This window comes from Epinephelus lanceolatus, chromosome 12 (genome assembly GCF_041903045.1).
Source record: "Epinephelus lanceolatus isolate andai-2023 chromosome 12, ASM4190304v1, whole genome shotgun sequence".
Taxonomy (NCBI): domain Eukaryota; kingdom Metazoa; phylum Chordata; class Actinopteri; order Perciformes; family Serranidae; genus Epinephelus; species Epinephelus lanceolatus.
Window position 1 is genome coordinate 15,087,730 of NC_135745.1, and position 18,447 is coordinate 15,106,176.

The 18,447-nt window shown below is 42.2% G+C and overlaps 1 protein-coding gene across 4 annotated transcripts in view; it reads right to left on the reverse strand.

Moving 5' to 3' along the window:
- Positions 1-1,826: 1,826 nt before the first annotated feature.
- The window catches only part of LOC117271637 (zinc finger E-box-binding homeobox 1-like), a 76,009-nt gene continuing 59,388 nt past the window's right edge, over positions 1,827-18,447 (reverse strand). For 3 of the 4 annotated variants that reach the window (XM_033649946.2, XM_078172992.1, XM_033649947.2), the window contains exons 3-8: positions 13,892-14,032; positions 13,482-13,684; positions 13,054-13,180; positions 7,645-9,452; positions 7,227-7,410; positions 1,827-5,764 (exon numbers count right to left, since the gene is read on the reverse strand). In XM_033649946.2, the coding sequence (XP_033505837.2) occupies positions 5,088-5,764; positions 7,227-7,410; positions 7,645-9,452; positions 13,054-13,180; positions 13,482-13,684; positions 13,892-14,032 (3,140 nt within the window). In that variant the 3' untranslated portion in view covers positions 1,827-5,087. Of the gene's footprint in view, positions 5,765-7,226; positions 7,411-7,644; positions 9,453-10,227; positions 10,758-13,053; positions 13,181-13,481; positions 13,685-13,891; positions 14,033-18,447 lie in introns of those variants that run through there. The other variant, XM_033649949.2, reaches the window with a different exon arrangement.

Here is an 18,447-nt window from a genome sequence, read left to right on the forward strand (position 1 = left end):
TCCAAACTGTTCACATGACAACATTCTGCTTACTGTGCAGTAGTTTGCTTTGGGTGAAAGTGCATTACAAGCGTACATTTTCATTACCTGAACATCAGGATCTTCCATTAACTCCACAAATGAAAAGTAACTCTTATTCTCTTGGATCTCAAACATGCTGTTACAAATTATTATTTTCAGGTGGCTCAGTTTTTCTTCTCTTCTCTTCAACACACAGAGGACAAATTAATAACCATGGCTCATAATTCAATTAATTTAATGATAAGAGTTGCGTAATGCATTGTGGTCTGCAGACTTCAGCGCTTCCTGGCATTGTAAAGGTGTGTTGGGTAGTCTTCTAGCGCCACCTGGTGTTAAATCTTCATTTTGTTTTAAATACAAAACACAACCACAATTTATGAGAACGCTCTTCCTCGGTTTTTGGTACATTTAAATTTTCTGCTTATTAAAAGCAAACTTGATTCCACTTTAAATTTAAAGGTAGTCTCACTAGTCAAGATCTCTTTTGCAAGTGAGCCCCTGAGTATAGCAAGTGAAATAGGTCAGACAAAAGATGCACAAGCATCAGAAACAATCGCACACATCACTACAAGATCCAAAATTACTCATTTAAAACCATCCTATGGGCTGAACGTTCAAGCTTTTAAAGGTACAGTATGCAGGAATTGTTAGGTACTGTTAGTAAACAGTGAAAGCCAACCTCAGATTTACTTGTTAAGGAACAAGCTTTGTCTGCTTGGCTTTTTGCCCCTCTGTTTTTGCTTCCTCTTGAATGCGTGCTGCTTAAAGAAACTTGGTCACTACCTTTTTATAAAGCCCCGATCTCCTCTGTGTACTGAGCCAAGGAACGTCCTGATCACAGCAAAAGAAAGAAAGAAGAGAAGCAGAAAATACCAGCAGAGGGTGGAGACTATGCAGATAAATACCCCACCACATACTTCTAGTGGGTCATAGGTGATGCCTGAGAGGGATTAGTTTTCTGAGTCTATACATTGTTTTGTTGTTTTTTAGGAAAAATCCTGCACTGTGTACCTTCAATGTCCTCTAACATTTGTTCCATTTATATAGTGCAAAGTACCGAAAGACAGTATTCCCAAGTTCAGTATTTACCAACCTAATTTGAAAAGGGATTTGATGTACCGACCTATTCTGAGTCTCACATCCTCAGGTACCAACACTGTGTCATGACCCTGACCTGGGAATGACCACAGGTTGGATATACTTTGGACGTTTTAGTCAGATATATTTGTAAACAAGTAATAGTGTGCAGTTTGTCTGCTTTTTGATATAACACAATAGATTAGTCTGACCTTCTCTGTTGTATGAAGCAGTGAAGTCCAGGCTCTGAATGGTGATCAGTCAGGCCATTTTCTGTTCAGTGTATTTTTATAAAGCTAAGATCACGCCAATGCATAGGCCTACTTATTAAATACAATATTTAAAGTTTGCCAAGTGTGCTAAGATACTGTCACTCCAGTATCTTACCAAGTTGACCCCTATGACCTGGGTGGTTTTGCCTTCAACCAAGAGAGTAGGTTTCGTTTCAATTTTGGGGAGGGACACATGAAACGGAGGGTTTTGTGGTCCTCCTCAAGAAATTTTTTAGCATTGAACATGCACTTCCTTCTCGTAATTTTTTAAAGCAACAATTGTGCCTTTTCTGCTTGAATTTATCATGTAATTGTCTAGATAACTATGTGCCACCATTAGAGCATCAATTCACTGGATTTCTAGGGACAAGTGACTGTAAATGTTCTTCTATCCTTGCATGAAACATTGCAGGTGATAAAGCAGAAACCTGAGAAATAAAACCAGCAACTCACAAATGTTGTCTTATATTTTATTGTGATGGGGAGTCATAAAAATGGAGCAAAACTAAAATAAAAACAATACAAAAAGACAGTGGATTTACAAAGGGTGAGGACAGAACAAACGATATGCAGCCTTCGACAGTACAATGGAACAAGTTGGCACAGAACAGAAAACAGGGTGGTGGAACGATTCTAAATTTGGCTTCGAAATAAAAAGGGAGGCTTCATAACAAGATCCTTCGTTAAAACGGCGACGACTCATGCTTTTAAAATCACAGAGTTTTAGAATTCAGTAGCTTCATAACGACGCAAAGAGCGGATGCACATGTAACAGTTTCTATTTCTCACTTCATTCCTGTCTTTTTTCTTTTTTTCTAGCTTAAAACAGAAGTCATGTTTACAGAATACATGTTTTATCTTTTTATGGGTTTTTTTGTTAAACAAACGTCAGCTCCCAGAACCACATTTTGGGTTGTTGGTTGTAGTTTTTTTTTTGTTTGTCTTGAGATTATTTTTCATACTAAAATATATTATTGTATCAATTCAAACTACAGTAATGTACACTACAATGTGTAATAAATAACCATTAAAGAAAATATAAAAATAAGACACATAAATATAAAAAAGTCTTCTAAAAACTAAACAGGTACATTTTTTTAATCTGTGAAAAGGGTTCTAATACTGCCATTGTTGAAAAAACATACAGAGGACACACATTAAAAACCAAAACAAAAATAGTACAGACTAATATCATAAACACTGTTCGGTAAAACCAACTGAAAACACTTTGATAGAGACCACATTCACTAACGTTTGTTACCTGAAGTGCGGGACAGCTTGCCACAATTTTTCCTTATTTTTTTTATAAACTGATAACAAGTGCACAAGTTTGGCTAAATTTACTGTAAAATCCTTCTGTCTCCATTTTCCTTAAAATCGACTGATTTTGTGTATTTTCATTTCTTCCAGAGCCAACCAGGTGGAGCAGAGCGTCAAACTGGAGCTGGATAATATTCCCTGCATTTTTTAGCATTGAATATTATTATTATTATTATATTTCACTGTGCCTTAACAGAACATTTTCTGTTTTTCGCACTTATGTAAACATTTTTAAAACTCGGACTTGTGACATGAAGTCAAACATGCTGATTCCAATTTTAGAAACAACAGCAGGAAAGTGATTATCACAACTTAACAAGGCATTTCATATCCACAGGTAGGCTCAGTCTGGACTAGGACTGCAACTAACGATTATTTTCATTGTCGATTATATTCTTAATTAATTAATCTGTTGTTTAATCTATAAAATGTCAGAAAATGGGAAACACTGATCAACATTTTTTTACCAAAGCCCAAGATGACATCCTCAATTGTCTTTTGTCTTTAACCAAAGGCTGAATGTCGTAGATGAGTAATGAATCCAGAAAATATTCACTTTTAATTTTGACTTTTTTCTCTTGGAAGTAATTTTTTGTCGATAATTAAAGTAGCTGCCGATAAATGTAACTATCGCTAGATCGCTTAATCGTTGCACCTCTAGTGACGTGATATTCGTCAGTGGTTCTCGCACATTTCTCTGCCTCAAAACGCTTTACTTTTAAACTAAAATGTTTTAACTATTTGAATATTTTGGGCACTATTGAGCAACTAGGACTGTGAGGAAGGCCATAACTGAAAACTATTCCTCAATAGCAAATGTTAATGTCTTTAAAAGTCAAAAATATGCAACAATAGGCATCAGGACCAGAAGCATATATTTTTTAGATAGATAGATATACTTGGTAGAGCAGCAAAATAAGCTGCAGCTTTTTCGATAACTGATGATAAATTTGCCAAACATGCATTTTATTTGCCGCTTTTCTTTTTTTTTTTTATATATATAATTTTGGACTGAATGTCTTTGAGTGTGAGATAGCTGTTCAGCTGAGGGTGTGATCATGGGCTCTGGGAAATTATAACAGGCCATCTTTACTATTTTCTATTATGTATCAGACTAAATAATCAATGAGTGGAAAAATAGTCATCAGATTAGATAATACTGTGTTTCCCAGCTTTCATGTGTGGTTTAAATCATTCTATAGGCCTTGAAGTTTTATTTGATGGGAAGTTTCTTTCAGTTATTGTGACAAATTAGCTGTTCTGTGCAAGTGGACAAGCATTAGTCAATATGGGTCTTGTGTAAGTAACAGAGGGACATAATACTGGCTACATGTGTGAAGAAGAAATGAGAACACTGTTCAATGGCACTTTTAACAGCACACAGGTCTTGCATAAGGCTGGAGGCATTGGGGTGGAGCAGGGAACAGCCCTGTTCCTTCACGTACAGTATGACTTCATATATATATATAAGCTAATAACACTGAAACACTGACTCGGAACTAAAGTCGACCAAAATAAGGAGAAGCTTAGTAAGAATGGGCGCACGTGTTTTTGGATCCACAGCTGAGCCAGGCGAGGTGGAGTCTGCTTTTGCATCTTCACCTGGAGACTCCACCTATACAGGCTATGCCGGGTTGCGAAACATTGGCGCCTGATGCTGGCTTTAAGGTTGTGACTCCACCTTCCCTGATAGGACAAATTTGGTTATGGCGTACAGAAGCCTCCATCTCATCCCGGACTCCCCTTCCCGCCCACAACCCTCCCCAAGAATACTTTGTTTTCCTTAAGGCTAACAGTCAAACTGAAAACAAAAGTAATGCTAGCTAGCAAAGACTAACACTAACACGAACAACATCTCGCTAGCTAGTGTAGGTATTATAACACTGAAGGGCATACAATGCATGAGGCATGTATCCATAGGTAAACCAGGAATACTGTAGTGCAGAGGTTTTTGTTCGTAGAACTCAATAAAATACTGATTTAGGAAACTTCATTGGCAATAAAAAGGTATAGAAATCTTTATCATCTTTACAGGTTAAAATGTTTCAAACAAGAACAGGATTAGTAACACTGACCAAATTAAAACAAACAATAAAACAACCTAGTATGTCTCAGTAACAACTCTAACAAGTCGATGGGTGAGTTCTGCTTTAAAATCTGTACTTCTATAAACAATTTTTAACACTGATATTTCATTTCCACAAGAAAAAAAGTCACTGTTTTGTTTTGTTTTTTTCTTTTTTCAAGTTCAGGCACACCTGGGTTTTTGTACACAGTAGTGGACCGTTAAGATCAGGCAACCGCCGGAACTTTCTTCACTTCTCTGCGGTTTTGTCTTAATTGACTTGACTTCATTGACCGAGGCATTTGAGCTGTCCCGAAGAGATTTTCCATCCTTTATTTGGCGTTTGTCACCATGTCCTCTGTGGGTTCAGCGCCCTCTGACCCCTCCCTGATGCTTTTGTCCGTATTTGCTTCACAGTCTGCCATTTCCTCTGCACGCGCACTTGCTGCTTCCTCCTTGTCTTCAGGTGGTTCCTCCATCTCTTCTTCTTGCATGTGATCGTCCCCCAGCTCGACCTCCACCACATCACAAGCGAACTCGTCTTCCACCTTGTCTCCGTCTGCCTCTTCCTCCCCTGTCATGTCTTCCTCATCATCATCCTCAAAGTTACCTTCGTAGATCTCGCACTCGCCATCGTCCACCTGCACGACCCGGATGTCGTCCATGCACATGGCCTCATCGTCCTCTTCTTCGCTCTCCCTCTCGTCTGAGTCCAGTTGAGAGCGCGGGGTCGTGGTCCGACTGTCCGACTGCGGGCCAGCGCCGGGGCTGCCGAGCTCCGACTGAGCCCTGCGTGGCCCTGAGCCGGAGCTAGGGCTCAACCCATCCTTCTTGCAGTAGGAGTAGCGGTGGTTCATGTGCTGGGAGTATGAACCAGAGTGAGAGAAACGCTTGCCACACTTATCACACTGGTAGGGTTTCTCACCGGAGTGCAGCCTCGAGTGTTCGATCAGGTGGTGTTTGTGTTTAAAGGCCTTCTTGCAGATGCTGCACTCGTGGGGCCGTTTTCCTGAAGATGATAAAACAAAGAGTCAGACAGGGAAATAACACAAACTCAACTGACGCAGTCCGATTTAAGTAGCAGAATAATAACTACAACTGATAATTGTAGGGGAGGAAAGGTGTTATTAAAGATTTCTGAAATACTGAAATGAAGTGCAAGTACCTAAAAACGTTCATTTTGTTAAATGTATGTATTTAACAGTGCTGAATGTAATTCTCAAAAATGATAACTGCCTTCTTCCCAGGTCGTCATATACAGATGCTTTGGGCTGGGAGTCAGATCAAACCAACAACCCAAAGCGTTGGCATCTGACATCCTGGGAATGATGTCCAATAAATGATTGATAGGATAAGCTCAAATTTATTAAGACTTCACTTTAGTTGTCTTTTCTTTTCCCCTACACATTATTTGAGTGTTTTTAAAGGTGAAACAATGACTTAGTTGACTGACAGAAATTTAACTGGCAACTATTTCGATAATAAATCAATCCCTAGTAATTTTAGTAATTTTTCAAGCAGAAATGCCAATTGAATTGCCTAGCTCCAGCTTTAAATTACGACGATTTACTGCTTTTCTTTGTTTTAAGTGACAATAAACTGTAATCTTCTGGTTTTGGGATGATGGCCATATGAAATAATTAATTTCATATCATCCTCTGAGGCTCTTGGGGAAATTGTGACAAGCATTTTACACAATTTTCAGACATTTCAAAGGCCAAACTAATTACTAATCGATATTTAGCATTACTTATATATAAAATAAGTGACAGGGGTTTAAGAGCTTTAAGGGGTCACAAGTCAAAAAAGTTGTAGCCACTGCTCTAAGGTAACTAACTATGCCTTTGAAATAAAATCAAACGATGAAAATAATAATGAAATGATTTCCAGTTACTCCCTGAAAGCACCAGTCTCCATCTTTACTCAGTTGAAAACAGGTATACAAAGTTGTTTTAAAGTTTGTAAATTTCGAAATCTCGTCTGGCAAAGTAATTGCTGACTCATCGGTACATTAAAAAAAATGCCCCTGATGACTCTATAAACAGGCAGTACCTGTGAATTTGTGTCTGTTGTTTGTGTTTAGGTGGATGATGTCAGGGCTGAACCATCACACCAGTGCACAGTAGTGCAGCACACAGCTAACTACTAACAGACCTTAATAAAACCACATTCAGTGTGATACCATTTGGAGCTTCAGGGAAAATTTCCAATTAATTCACCTCAAGAGTCTCATCTTTATAGATACTGATGTCAACTCTTTCTGAGCTGGTGCATTTACAGGCCAGCTGTCCCATAAAAGTTACACTCACACTACGTATAACACATTTAATAAGAGATGATGTCATTTGTAAAGTCATGGCCTTGAGAACTTGACCTACCTTTTAGCAAAAAAGGAAATCTGAAACCCTGCTGAATAAAATAAATTAGACTTATTTAAATTATAAGCCACAGCTTTGACTTGTAGAGCACACCTGTGTGTTCATATTTGTGCCTGAGCAGGGAGCTGCCCTTCTGGAAGACTTTGGAGCAAAGGTCACAGGGGTAGACGCCGTTTTCCAGCCGTCGCTTCTTCATCAGTGCGGCTGAGTCGGAGTCGTTCTGCTCCTCCACTGTGGAGACGCCATCGGAGCTGCTGTCCGGCCTCTTCTCCTGTTGCTAATGGGAGTGAAAGACATTTATCAATGTGGTAAAACAGTTTAATGCTACGCGTCAGGCGGAGGCAATCATCAGGCAGTGATCGCTGTCTGAGAGGTCTTGATGGTGAATGTTAATGTGTTCCTTTGATGGAGTTGTTGAACTGCTCTGTGGTCAGAGTAGTGGTAGAACACATAAGAGAAATCAAAATGGAGAAAATATATTCTGGCAATCTTAATGTTTAGCACTACCAACCTTATGGCCGTTCAGTACGACAGTCTTTGCTCCAGTGGCGTTGCCAGCTGTAGTGGCGTAGGTGTAGGTGAGCTGGGGGATGAGGATGGTGCGCTTCGTTGAGGTGTTGAGGGCACCCAGACAGCCCACCGTGCCCTGACCAGCGATGGCCACCAATGTGGGCAGCTGTGCAGCAGTGACGATGTTGACAGGTCTTCCGGTCTGAGGCGTGGTGACGTAGATGGTTCGACCCCCCAGCTGCTCCTTCCTCAGGCAGGTCAGGTTCAGGGGCTGTTCCTGCTGCTTGGCAGGAGGTGTGGTCCTTGCCAACGCCGCTGCTATGTCTTTAGGAAGGGAGAGGTCAAGCGGCTCGGCCTGGGAGTCTGGAGCATCTGGGTCCTCTGGCTCGCTTTTCACGATGACGAGGTCCCCGGTGCTGACGCCGAGTGATGAAGAGTCTGACAGGGAAGCGCTGCCAGATTCTGATGAGGCTTTGTGTGATGTTTCCTGGGAGTTGTCTTCCTCCGCATCTCCGTTCTGATTCGACACGTCCTCTGAACTGGACTTTGTAGTTTCAGTCTTTTTGGAAACTGCAGTAGCAGCGCTGCCGCATTTGCCCACATTTTTCCCAGAGTTCATCTTGGCAAACCACTTTCTGACCACATCCACTGGAATACTGACAGACTCTGAGATCTTTGCCAACTCTTCCTCGCTGGGGTTGGCATTGGAGGCAAAGTAAGTCTTGAGGAGTGAGAGGAGGTCGTCCACAGGTGGCTCTTCCAGCGTCACCCCCGCCTCGCTTAGCAGGGCAGCGAAGGAGGGGTCTAAAGCGGCGGAGTCAACAGCCTCCCCATTGGCTGCTTTGCGGTGCTGGAGGAGGTGTAACGCCTCCAGGTTGTCGGGACAGTCATCGCATAGTAAACACGTACTGGTGCTGCTGACTTTTGGCATCTGAGCTGTTTGGGCGACTGGAGTTCTAACAGTTTCCATTTCTGTCTGTGTGGCTGCCTCTGTCTCCATGTCTGTGATGGCCACTGATTCTGGCTCTGTCTTTACAATAGACAGGTCAGCCACCTCTGGGGTCAGGGGTTTATCTGTCTTGGTGGGGGTGGGGGCTGCAGCAGTGGTGACAGTGGGAGGGGGAGCTGGATTGTTTTTGGCAACAAGTGGTGCAGGCTGGGTGGTGGCAGTGGTGGCAGCTGCAGGGCTAATGCTGTAGTTGATGATGATCTTTGTGGTGCCGTCGTGGTCCACAAAGGCGGGAAGGCTGATGATCTGCTGCTGAGGCTGTTGGACTACAATTCCCTGCTTCCCCTGCGTCACCACCCCATTAGCTGTACCCAGCACCTGCCGGAGCACGTTTCCGTCCATCGCCACTTTAAGCACGTTCTGCAAGTCATTCAAGTTGATGCTGATGGGTGACATGAGGCCGACTGTTGGTACGACCATAGCCACACCCTGGGGCAGGGTTGCAGCTGGAACAACAGCTGGCTGTGCCGTGCCTCCGTTGACCACTCCGTTGGCACCGGCTGATGTTGCCGTTGCCGCCATCGCAGGCTTGCAATCGTATTCCACAGGTTCAGATTTGATCTGGGTGACGGGGAGCTGCTCCTGGAGGGGCTTGCTTTCAGTCTTCTCTTTAAGGACCACGCGGGCGGGAGCAATTACGACCGGCGTGGTCTGGGTGGTAGGTGGGGGTTTGATCGACGTTGGAGGGACGCCATTGGGGGGCGCTGCACCCACGCACTTCTTACTGCTGATGTGGGAGCTGTAGGAGCCTGAGTGGGAGAATCGCTTCTTGCAGTTTGAGCATTCATACGGTTTCTCACCTAAGAGGGGGACACAGAGGAAAAACAAAGTGTTAAAGAGGCAGTTCAATCACATCTTCAATTAGGATAAGCTTAATTAAAAATGCTTCTGATTTCTCTTCTTTGTAAGTTGAAGTTGTCAGTGGGAATGGGTATGGAACCTTTTTTGATACTGACAAAAAATGCGTCTGTAGCACAGAGTATGACAAACTAATTAAGTACCAAATATCTCTTAAAGTGTATAGGTAAACGTATTCTAAGGTAATGAAAACATAATGATTGTTATTTTCAAGAGATTATAAACTAATGAAAATATAAGAATAACATATTATTTCTGCCAGTAGATGTCTCTAAATCCTACACACTGGACCTTTAAGTGTCTGGTCAGATTTTCTGTCTTGTTTAAGTGGAAAAATGTTTTGCTTTTACTTAAAATTATGAACTAAATGTTGATTGCACGGTGTGATAGCTACAGTATTTAATGTTTAGATTGGTTCCCTGTAAGCCTCAATTTTGCAGTGCAATTCTGTCTGGGATTGGGTACCATCTGCCGGGAAAATACAGCACAAAGGCAAAGAGGATAGCGCTTTTGTTTGCCCAGGTAACTTTCCCCAGCGGCGGAAATGGCTGCACAACAGCATTAACTGTGTAAACTGAGGTTGTTGCAATGCTCTGAGGAAAACGCAACGCGACAACCAAGTGAAAACAAAACTTTTCTTGACAATATACTGCTGCACAAATCAACAACACAACAAAATCCCGATGCCCGTGCACCGAGCACTGTTTGTATACACACAAAGTAGGACTCCCGTCTTGCAGGCATCAGTTGTCCTGTGCACACGGTGCAGCAAGCGGCCCGCTAATTTCACGGCAGCGTCGGGAATATCACGGTCCCGCCTTGTCTGGGTCACGATCAGGATGCATTTCTTTGTGTTTCGCTGCGATGTTAACCTCAGTCTCAGCGCGTCCATCGTGTTGCAAAGAGACCGTGTGTTTGAGAGGAGGGTGGTGGGGAACTTTAGTTAATGCGGCGCAGCCTTTAGCTTAGCGTGCAGCCCTGCTCGCTTCCCCCCAGCCGCCGCCGCCGCCGCCGCCTCTGGTGTCTCCCTCCTGGGACAGAAGCCAAACCTGATCCCGGTGATGTGACGCTCTCCGCAGGTAGACCGGTGGATCTGCCCGCAGTCAGACACGAGGTGGTTGCATACAGTGGCGCCTCCTATGAGATCATGGCAGCTGTAGGCTAAGTGTGCCTAAACTTTACGGTCTAAAAACGAGCAACACAAACAGGCGCACACAACTTTCCAGTAGCAGCCGCTACGTCCATGCGGTTACCTGCTGTCGCATTCATGTGGTGTCGGAACAATCGGAAATATGAGTTTCCGACTGGGGAGCTTCACGGGAACGCCCCCTCAGGTCGGAACAACAACTATAGCGCTGCTGCATTCACGTGATCCTCGGATGTTCCCATTTCCCCTGTTGGGAAGTCGTTCTTTAGACTTTGTAGACATGTCAAAGACAACATGAACGCTACATAGAAGATGTGTTGTGTTTCATTACTCAGAGCGTTTAACGTCCCAGTGAAGATTCATGTTGTTATCAAAGCATGGTGAAACAGTTTGAAATGTTCCACACTTACTGCTGCACCATAACATTTCCTATAACCACTGAAATGTGTCTTAATCCTTGCTATCAGTGTTGGTGTTAATATATAACTTTTCTAACTGGTCTAGGTCACGCTACATGGACAATTACTAACACTCACAACATAATACCATATTACAAGCTACATATCAGCACAAAGTAATATGTAATACGTGAACTATTCTCCCAGGCCTATGGTTAATTAATGGTGTGTGTGTGTGTGTGTGTGTGTGTGTGTACAGCACTTTGAGTTTACATGTAATGAAATGTGCTATATAAATTTAATTGCCATTAATAAAAGTTTCACATCAACCATGCAATTACTTTTGTCAGCCATGTTTCTGCGTGATATGACATCTACTCGGCAAGTCATGTACCACTGAACTGTACATGTACACTGTACTTGAGGGGGCATTCATGTGAATTTTCCCAGTGGGGAACTCATTTTTACGATTATTCTGACACCACATGAATGCATGGACTGTAACAGCTGAGAAAGGCGGTAAAAAATTTGGTACAAGACCTGCTGGCTATGACGTCATGAATGCAGAAACACAATGAACAGAGTAAATGTTTGTTGATGGTGAGTTCACATTATTGCATATCAGTTTGTGCTAGCATGTAATTTGTATGGTATTAGGGTGTAAACCGTTAGCTGCTGTCCAAGAAGAATGACCTAGATTGGTTACAAAATGTATTTATTAGCTATAACTGCAATAACAAGTCAGATAAAGCAATATTTTAGTGATTTCAGGAAACGTACTGGTGCAGAAAAAGCTACTTAAGTGTTGTTTAAATGGCTGAGCAGTAAAAAAACATCCTCTTTGTAGCATATATATTCTTTCCACGTAACGACTTAAAAGCTCATCAACATATCAAAGTCGGAAGAACGACTTCTCAACTGTGTGAATGGGACCATCAGCTGTTCTGACAATAACACCACTCAACAGTAGGGGAGAAAAGTTCTGTTTTCAATTCAGTCTTTGATCACATAGTTCCAGATTTTAATCAAAATAGGCCTTGTTAAGATCTTGTACTAATGTTTGCGTTTGTACAATTTATCATTTAAGAACTTCTTCTTATGGCTTTTTTTATGAAATGAAAAAAATGTGATTAGTAGAATTCTACTATACTTCTCGAAATAAAGTATCGAAATATGTTTTGTATTGTGATCATATACCAAAACTCAGGTGTTGTACTCTAGTATTAAAATATTTTAACCCATACCTGAGCCATAGTTGCCAGTTTCAGTGAAATTCAGTCGCCAGTCGTCCCTTATTTTGTATTTTAAAAGACAACTTAAATTCAAAATTAACCAAAGAGCCCAAAATCCATCCACCCATCCATTTTCTAACTGCTTATCCTCGTGAGGGTCGCGGGGAGGCTGGTGCCTATCCCAGCTGACATTGGGCGAGAGGCAGGGTACACCCTGGACAGGTCGCCAGACTATTGCAGGGCTGACACAGAGAGACAGACAACCATTCACGCTCACATTCACATTTAGAGTCACCATTTAAACTAGCCCCAATCTGCATGTCTTTGGACCAGAGAGAACCCACGCTGACACGGGGAGAACATGCAAACTCCACACAGCAGGGCTCCCACGCCTGGGATCAAACCGGGAACCCTCTTGCTGTGAGGCAACAGTGCTAACCACCACACCACCGTGCCAGCCCAGAGCCCACAATATTTTGGAAAACCTTACATAACAGAGCAGAATGATTTGATTAAATGATTAAAATTCTCATGCCAAAACAAGCAGAGCCATAATGAGCTTATGATGAGTGTGTAGATTTGATGATGACTATAAATCACCTGCAGACACAGTGATTACAGATATTAAATAAGCGCTACAAAACAGGAGTGGCCTGGGGTTTTGAACAAAAGATTGGACTACCAGGGTGTGGTCTGTGTGTGTGTGTGTGTGTGTGTGTGTGTGAGTGAATGAGTGAGAGCAGTGGTTGTCACGGCAACAGCTCACCGCTGTGAATGCGCAGGTGCTCCTTCAGGTGGTGCTTGTATTTGAAGGCCTTGGAACATTCGGTACACTTGAACTTGCGGGTCCCACCTGTTGCTGCTGATCCAACTGTGGACTGGGAAACGTGACGCTGAGACAGACAAAGAAATACAAGGAAAGAATGAACAATGAGGAAGGTGACGAGAAGCTGCAGAATAATGTGGCCATAAACACAAATAAGTAAGAGGTGTTAGTTTTTCTATTGTTAGCATGAGCTGTTCAGTATTCATGGAAGCCAAGTATCAAATATAAAGCTTTGACCTTTTTAAAAAAACAAAGTAAAGATTTCCATTTTTTCCCGTTTTACTGTAGGTCAAAGGGTTAAAAGGAACATTGATTATCTATGCAGAGGTTTTAGTTTATGACTGAATCTGCAGAGGTTCTGATGTTACCTGCTCCCTGGTGCCCCTGTGGTGACTCATGTGCCTCTCCAGCTGCGAGCGGTAGGTGAAGGTGTAGCTACAGTGTGAGCAGCTGTAGTTGTCCTCGCTGGTCTCGTGGCGATACTTGATGTGCTCCTTCAGTGAGGCGTTGCGCTTGTAGCCCCGGGAGCAGTAGGGGCAAGTGTGCAACTGGGAGAAGGAGTCTGGTGTGCCTGTGACAGGGGGGAGGTACATGGAGGACGATGCTTAAATTCTGCCATCTTTCATCCGACTTACTCATTTGTAGTGCCTGACTGTCCCATATGATGATAGGCAGAGTGTATTTTGTGTTGTTGCCACCACACCAGCCTGGAATCACTAGTTTTATTACAGGTTTACATCTCTCACAGTATTGCTGTGAGTTGGTGTATAAATGTTACCATTTTCATCAGCGCCTCCGGTCTCTGCCGGACTCTGCTCATCCTCAGGGGCTTCAGGATAGATGACGGCGGTGTCTCCCTGCTGGAGAATCTCATCCACTAGAGTATCCTCTTCCTCTTCTGAAACGCACTCCTCCTTCACTAAAAAGACACACACAAACAAGGTTTCAGATCTACGCGTGTTGATGGACTTATTGATCAGTGATGAAAAATATCCATCTAACTGTCTGATGCTGTAGATATTTACAAAACTGTCTGAGTTGCACAGACTGAATCAGCAGCTGAATACGATGTTGTTTCACAGCAGCACCACTAGAGAGCGCCACATGGATTCTAAATAAATCCAATTGATGGGTTCTTCCTCTATTAAACCAATTTATATTCGTAAAATCAAAGCCTGGAGAGCACAAATTTCCGAAATACTTCAGTACAACATTTTTGGACTTTGGCTATGAGAAACATTTTTTAAAGTTAATATTTAAAGATTCCACCTACCACACTGTTCATGTTATAAAAGCATTGTGTATGATATCATCAACATGGAGCTGTGAGAAATATGGATGAAGTCACGAGAACAGAGTAAACATTTACATTCAGGAGTTGATTTTAAAACTCGTACAAGAGAGGCCAAAACTTATCTCAAGGGCAAAATTAGTCACTGAACTTTCTCCGATTCAAAGTTGAGACAGGTGAAAGGAACATCAACTAAAACCACTCCAGTGATTCAGCTGTTGTGACTCGTCTTGACCCCATTTCTGTACAAAACCAAGTGCAAATGATTTCAAAACAACACAAGGAAATATCCCACTAAAACCACAGCTTGTTCCCCTGACCTTTTCAAGTGCAAAATTACTTAGTAGGCTAAGGTTAAAAGAAAAATTCCAAAACTGCTGTTCATGTAATAGCTGCACTGTGCAGAGAGCCATGACCCGTCTGATATTCACTGAAAAACCTTCCATCCTGCTGATACTGTAATGTTTTCTTTCCGAAAAGCAGAGATAAAAACCAACTTCAATTTATAACGTGTATACAGCGACAGTCAGCTTATCTGATCGGGTGAACTCTCCTGATGATGTCTAAGTTCACATGGAACAGCTGGCTGCTGTAATAGAAACTGCATGTGTTTTCCTGTAACTATAAGGAGCCTTATTAGACGGCTGGACTTCATTCTAATGTGACAGTGAGGAGGAAAGTGAAACAGCAGTATGACACAGTCAGTTTTCACCCAATACTTCCTCTCATTAAACACAGTATTTAAATTAAGCTCGAGTAAGAGACTCTCAGACACACTGACATGAACGCATAAGGTCGCAAACTCATATAAAAGTGTTATCACCAACCACAAGCTTAATGTCTGAGCTTTTTCAACAGCGACTGTGCGCAATAAGACACGAACACGTTTGGCATACAGGCTGGAAATTGCTGTTATTACTTGCCATGACATTACAGTGATATTTGGATGTTTACAGAGCAGAGAGGGAGGGCAGGCTTTTATCACATTTACCTTTTGTACAATCAATGTGTAAAATTGATCATATCAAGATCAGCGATGGCTTGCGTTTAATCACTGATACAAGCAACAGATGAATAAGAAAGGTCAAAGTGGCCGAAGAGAAAAAAGAAAACAAAAACAAGAAAATGTCAGTGTAGGATCACAGGCTTTATTCTGAAAATGAACTGCAGCTGTAAGACTAAAGACTGTGAAGCATTCTCAGTGTGTCTCTTATTTTGTACTTCCATACAAGATTACAGTTTAACTGGATAGCCCTACTCTGATATCAACTTTAAGATTTTAGTTGACACAATGGTAGATAAACAGTCTATAAAGGGTTAATGCCTGTATTAAAGCAATTTAGTACTACAGATTAGAGACAGATTTTTCAAACAGTGGGCAAAATCAAGGCAGCAAAGGCTGAGACATCTTGATGCGTAGGTCTCGTTTCCACGCAGTTTTGTTTTGAGTCTGTATTTCCGTATAGTTTACGAAGTGTGCCCCTAGTGTTCAACGCAAGGAAATGCATCTCTTTACTGATGAATAAAAACGCCACCACAGAAATGGCAGAAAAAGTAACTTTTGTTTATTTATTTGTTAATTTTGCTGCCCAATCTTGTGTAATATGCACATGGAGCAGTACACAGACAAAGAAGTACCAATAATGTGTGGTGACAAAGAAGTGAGGAGGTTGGCCTGCTCTCTATAAGTTACACAGCTAGCATGCTACCTGTGTTAGCTAGCTAAATATGCCATTGAACTTTTCATTAAGAAAAAATGTATAAACAGAGCTAAACATTCAGCAATCTGTCAGCAGATTTGCTTTATGCTAACTTCCTGTGGCACAGTGCATATGGTACATCCGAAATCTGCTGTAGGAGTTCAGTTTTTTCAGTGTACTCAAGGCAAATTCTGGACTGGAAAAAAAAACTGAAGGAGTTCTGAAACACATTGGAGATCACAGAAGTTCTAATAGAAATGAAAAGACGTCCGGTTGACTCGCATATGTGCACAGATCTATGCGGGAACAAAGCTCCAAAAACATACATTTCCCATGATATAACTAGATAACATATTTTATTCAACACCCCGCCTCTCAGGTTTAAAGGCAAGTAAGGCAAGAACCAAGGCAACATGATTTTGTCTTTGTAATGTAGTAGCAAGATTTATTTGTCTCACAGCTGTTTTGCTTTTCTCCGTGTGTCTTATCATATTCATTTGCTGTTTATTCTCTTGTTTTTGTCTCAAAATATTTTGCTCTTGCTTGTAAAGCACCTAGTAACATTGTTTTGAAAGGTGCTGTATAAATAAATGTTCTTCCCATTCTTATCACGAGCAGACACAGAGTCCACGTCACTAATTGGTCTGAACAGCATTTCATCACTTGTAGCCGATGATGTCTGTCACCTTGTTAAAGCTCTGCTGTTGCCTTATATAATAATCTGTCTAAAAACAGTGGTAAAGTGTCTAGGGCAGACACGTTACCTCACTTTCTGCGTGTAAAAACATTGATAAGAACAAGCAGTGAGGCAAAACTGCGACCAGCGTTGCCATGGAGATCAGGCATTTGAAATGCAGGCAGGACCGGTGCCAAAGGCCACGCCTCTTCCTGCTGAGCCTTGTCAGGGACAGGTGCAGCTGTGTGTGTGTGTGTGTGTGTGTGTTCATAAAGAAGAGGCGGGACCAGGCCAAGCCCTGTTAAGCTTCGTTTTAAACACACAGATCTCTGCTTCCCATGATCTCATCCAAAAGCTTTCCAAGTCTCGCTTTCTCCCTCTGAGACACACTCATCTAACTTTCATCATGCTTCTCTCTCTCTTTACTCATCCCTCAGTGTCTTATTACCTCCTTCCTTCTCTCCCTTACCTCACTTGTTTGTCACTTCTCTACTCTTTGTCCTCATCTCTGCCTTTTTTTTTTGTTTTGCTGTTTCTCTCCTTCTCTCCAGTCTCTCCCAGAATACGTCCACACTAACAGCGCGTCTGCACCGCAGCAGCTTCAGTGCTCCGTCTGGGTCTACACAAAATGTGTTCTGGCACAGCACTGAGTGTGCGTGAGCCAACTAAATTGAAAAAGCACCCTTAGCCTCCGCACTGAGCCAGCATATTTGACACCTACAAAGAAAAAGCTTTTTGACAGTGAATCAATCGGAAAAGTTCAGAGGACAGCTTTCTGACGACCCTCTGTAATCACTCCCTTTGAATGATGATAGAGCTGATCACACACTGCAGGTGTTGTCAACCTGCATGTAGTGCAGGTTGACTTGGTTGCACTTTTAGTGATCATAAAACTGACTGACTGATGTTTCACTGCAGCAGAATGAAGGTTTGACCAGCTACAGAATCACCTAGTGCGTCTCATTCCTTACAGGTATTAAAGGCTGCAACTTATGATTATTTTCATATTGATAAATCTTTTGGTCTTTGAAATGTTCAAAAAACATACTGAACATTTTTCCTATAGCCGCAGGTGACGTCTTCACATTGTTGTTTTTGTTTGACCCACAGATATTCAGTTTACAATCACACAAACAGTGATGTTGCTAGGTGCAGGTCCTGCGTCCTGAAATCATAGACACAGTGGTGTGTCTTCACTTCATGTGACAGAAACCACCAGGAGTGAAACTAATGTTATTCTTACTGTCATATTGTCTGTGACGTGTCTGCTTTTGTGCCAGCGCTCTGCACAGATCTGACACCTGTGCCCCCGTCGCCCACCCTAATCCTTGCCACCCTGCTGCCTGGAAATGACGGCGGTGTCTGAGGCGTGGCACAAGGGTCCCTGGGGACTACCAGTAGACAATAACCTTATTTTTAAGGTTCATAAAATACAGCTAAATTTAAGGATTATCTAAAATATTACTAGACATTCCTGCAATCTTACGTCACATCTGCTGTTACATTAGATGCTGTATTCACTCATGTCAGTGCTTTACCATCCAGGGGACACACCCTATTTTTTCCCCTGATAATGCTACACTGTGATAACGTGACTGGACCACTGATCAATACTGTACTGACTCATGTCGATGATGGCCCGATGATGCAACCTGTCCAGGGGGACA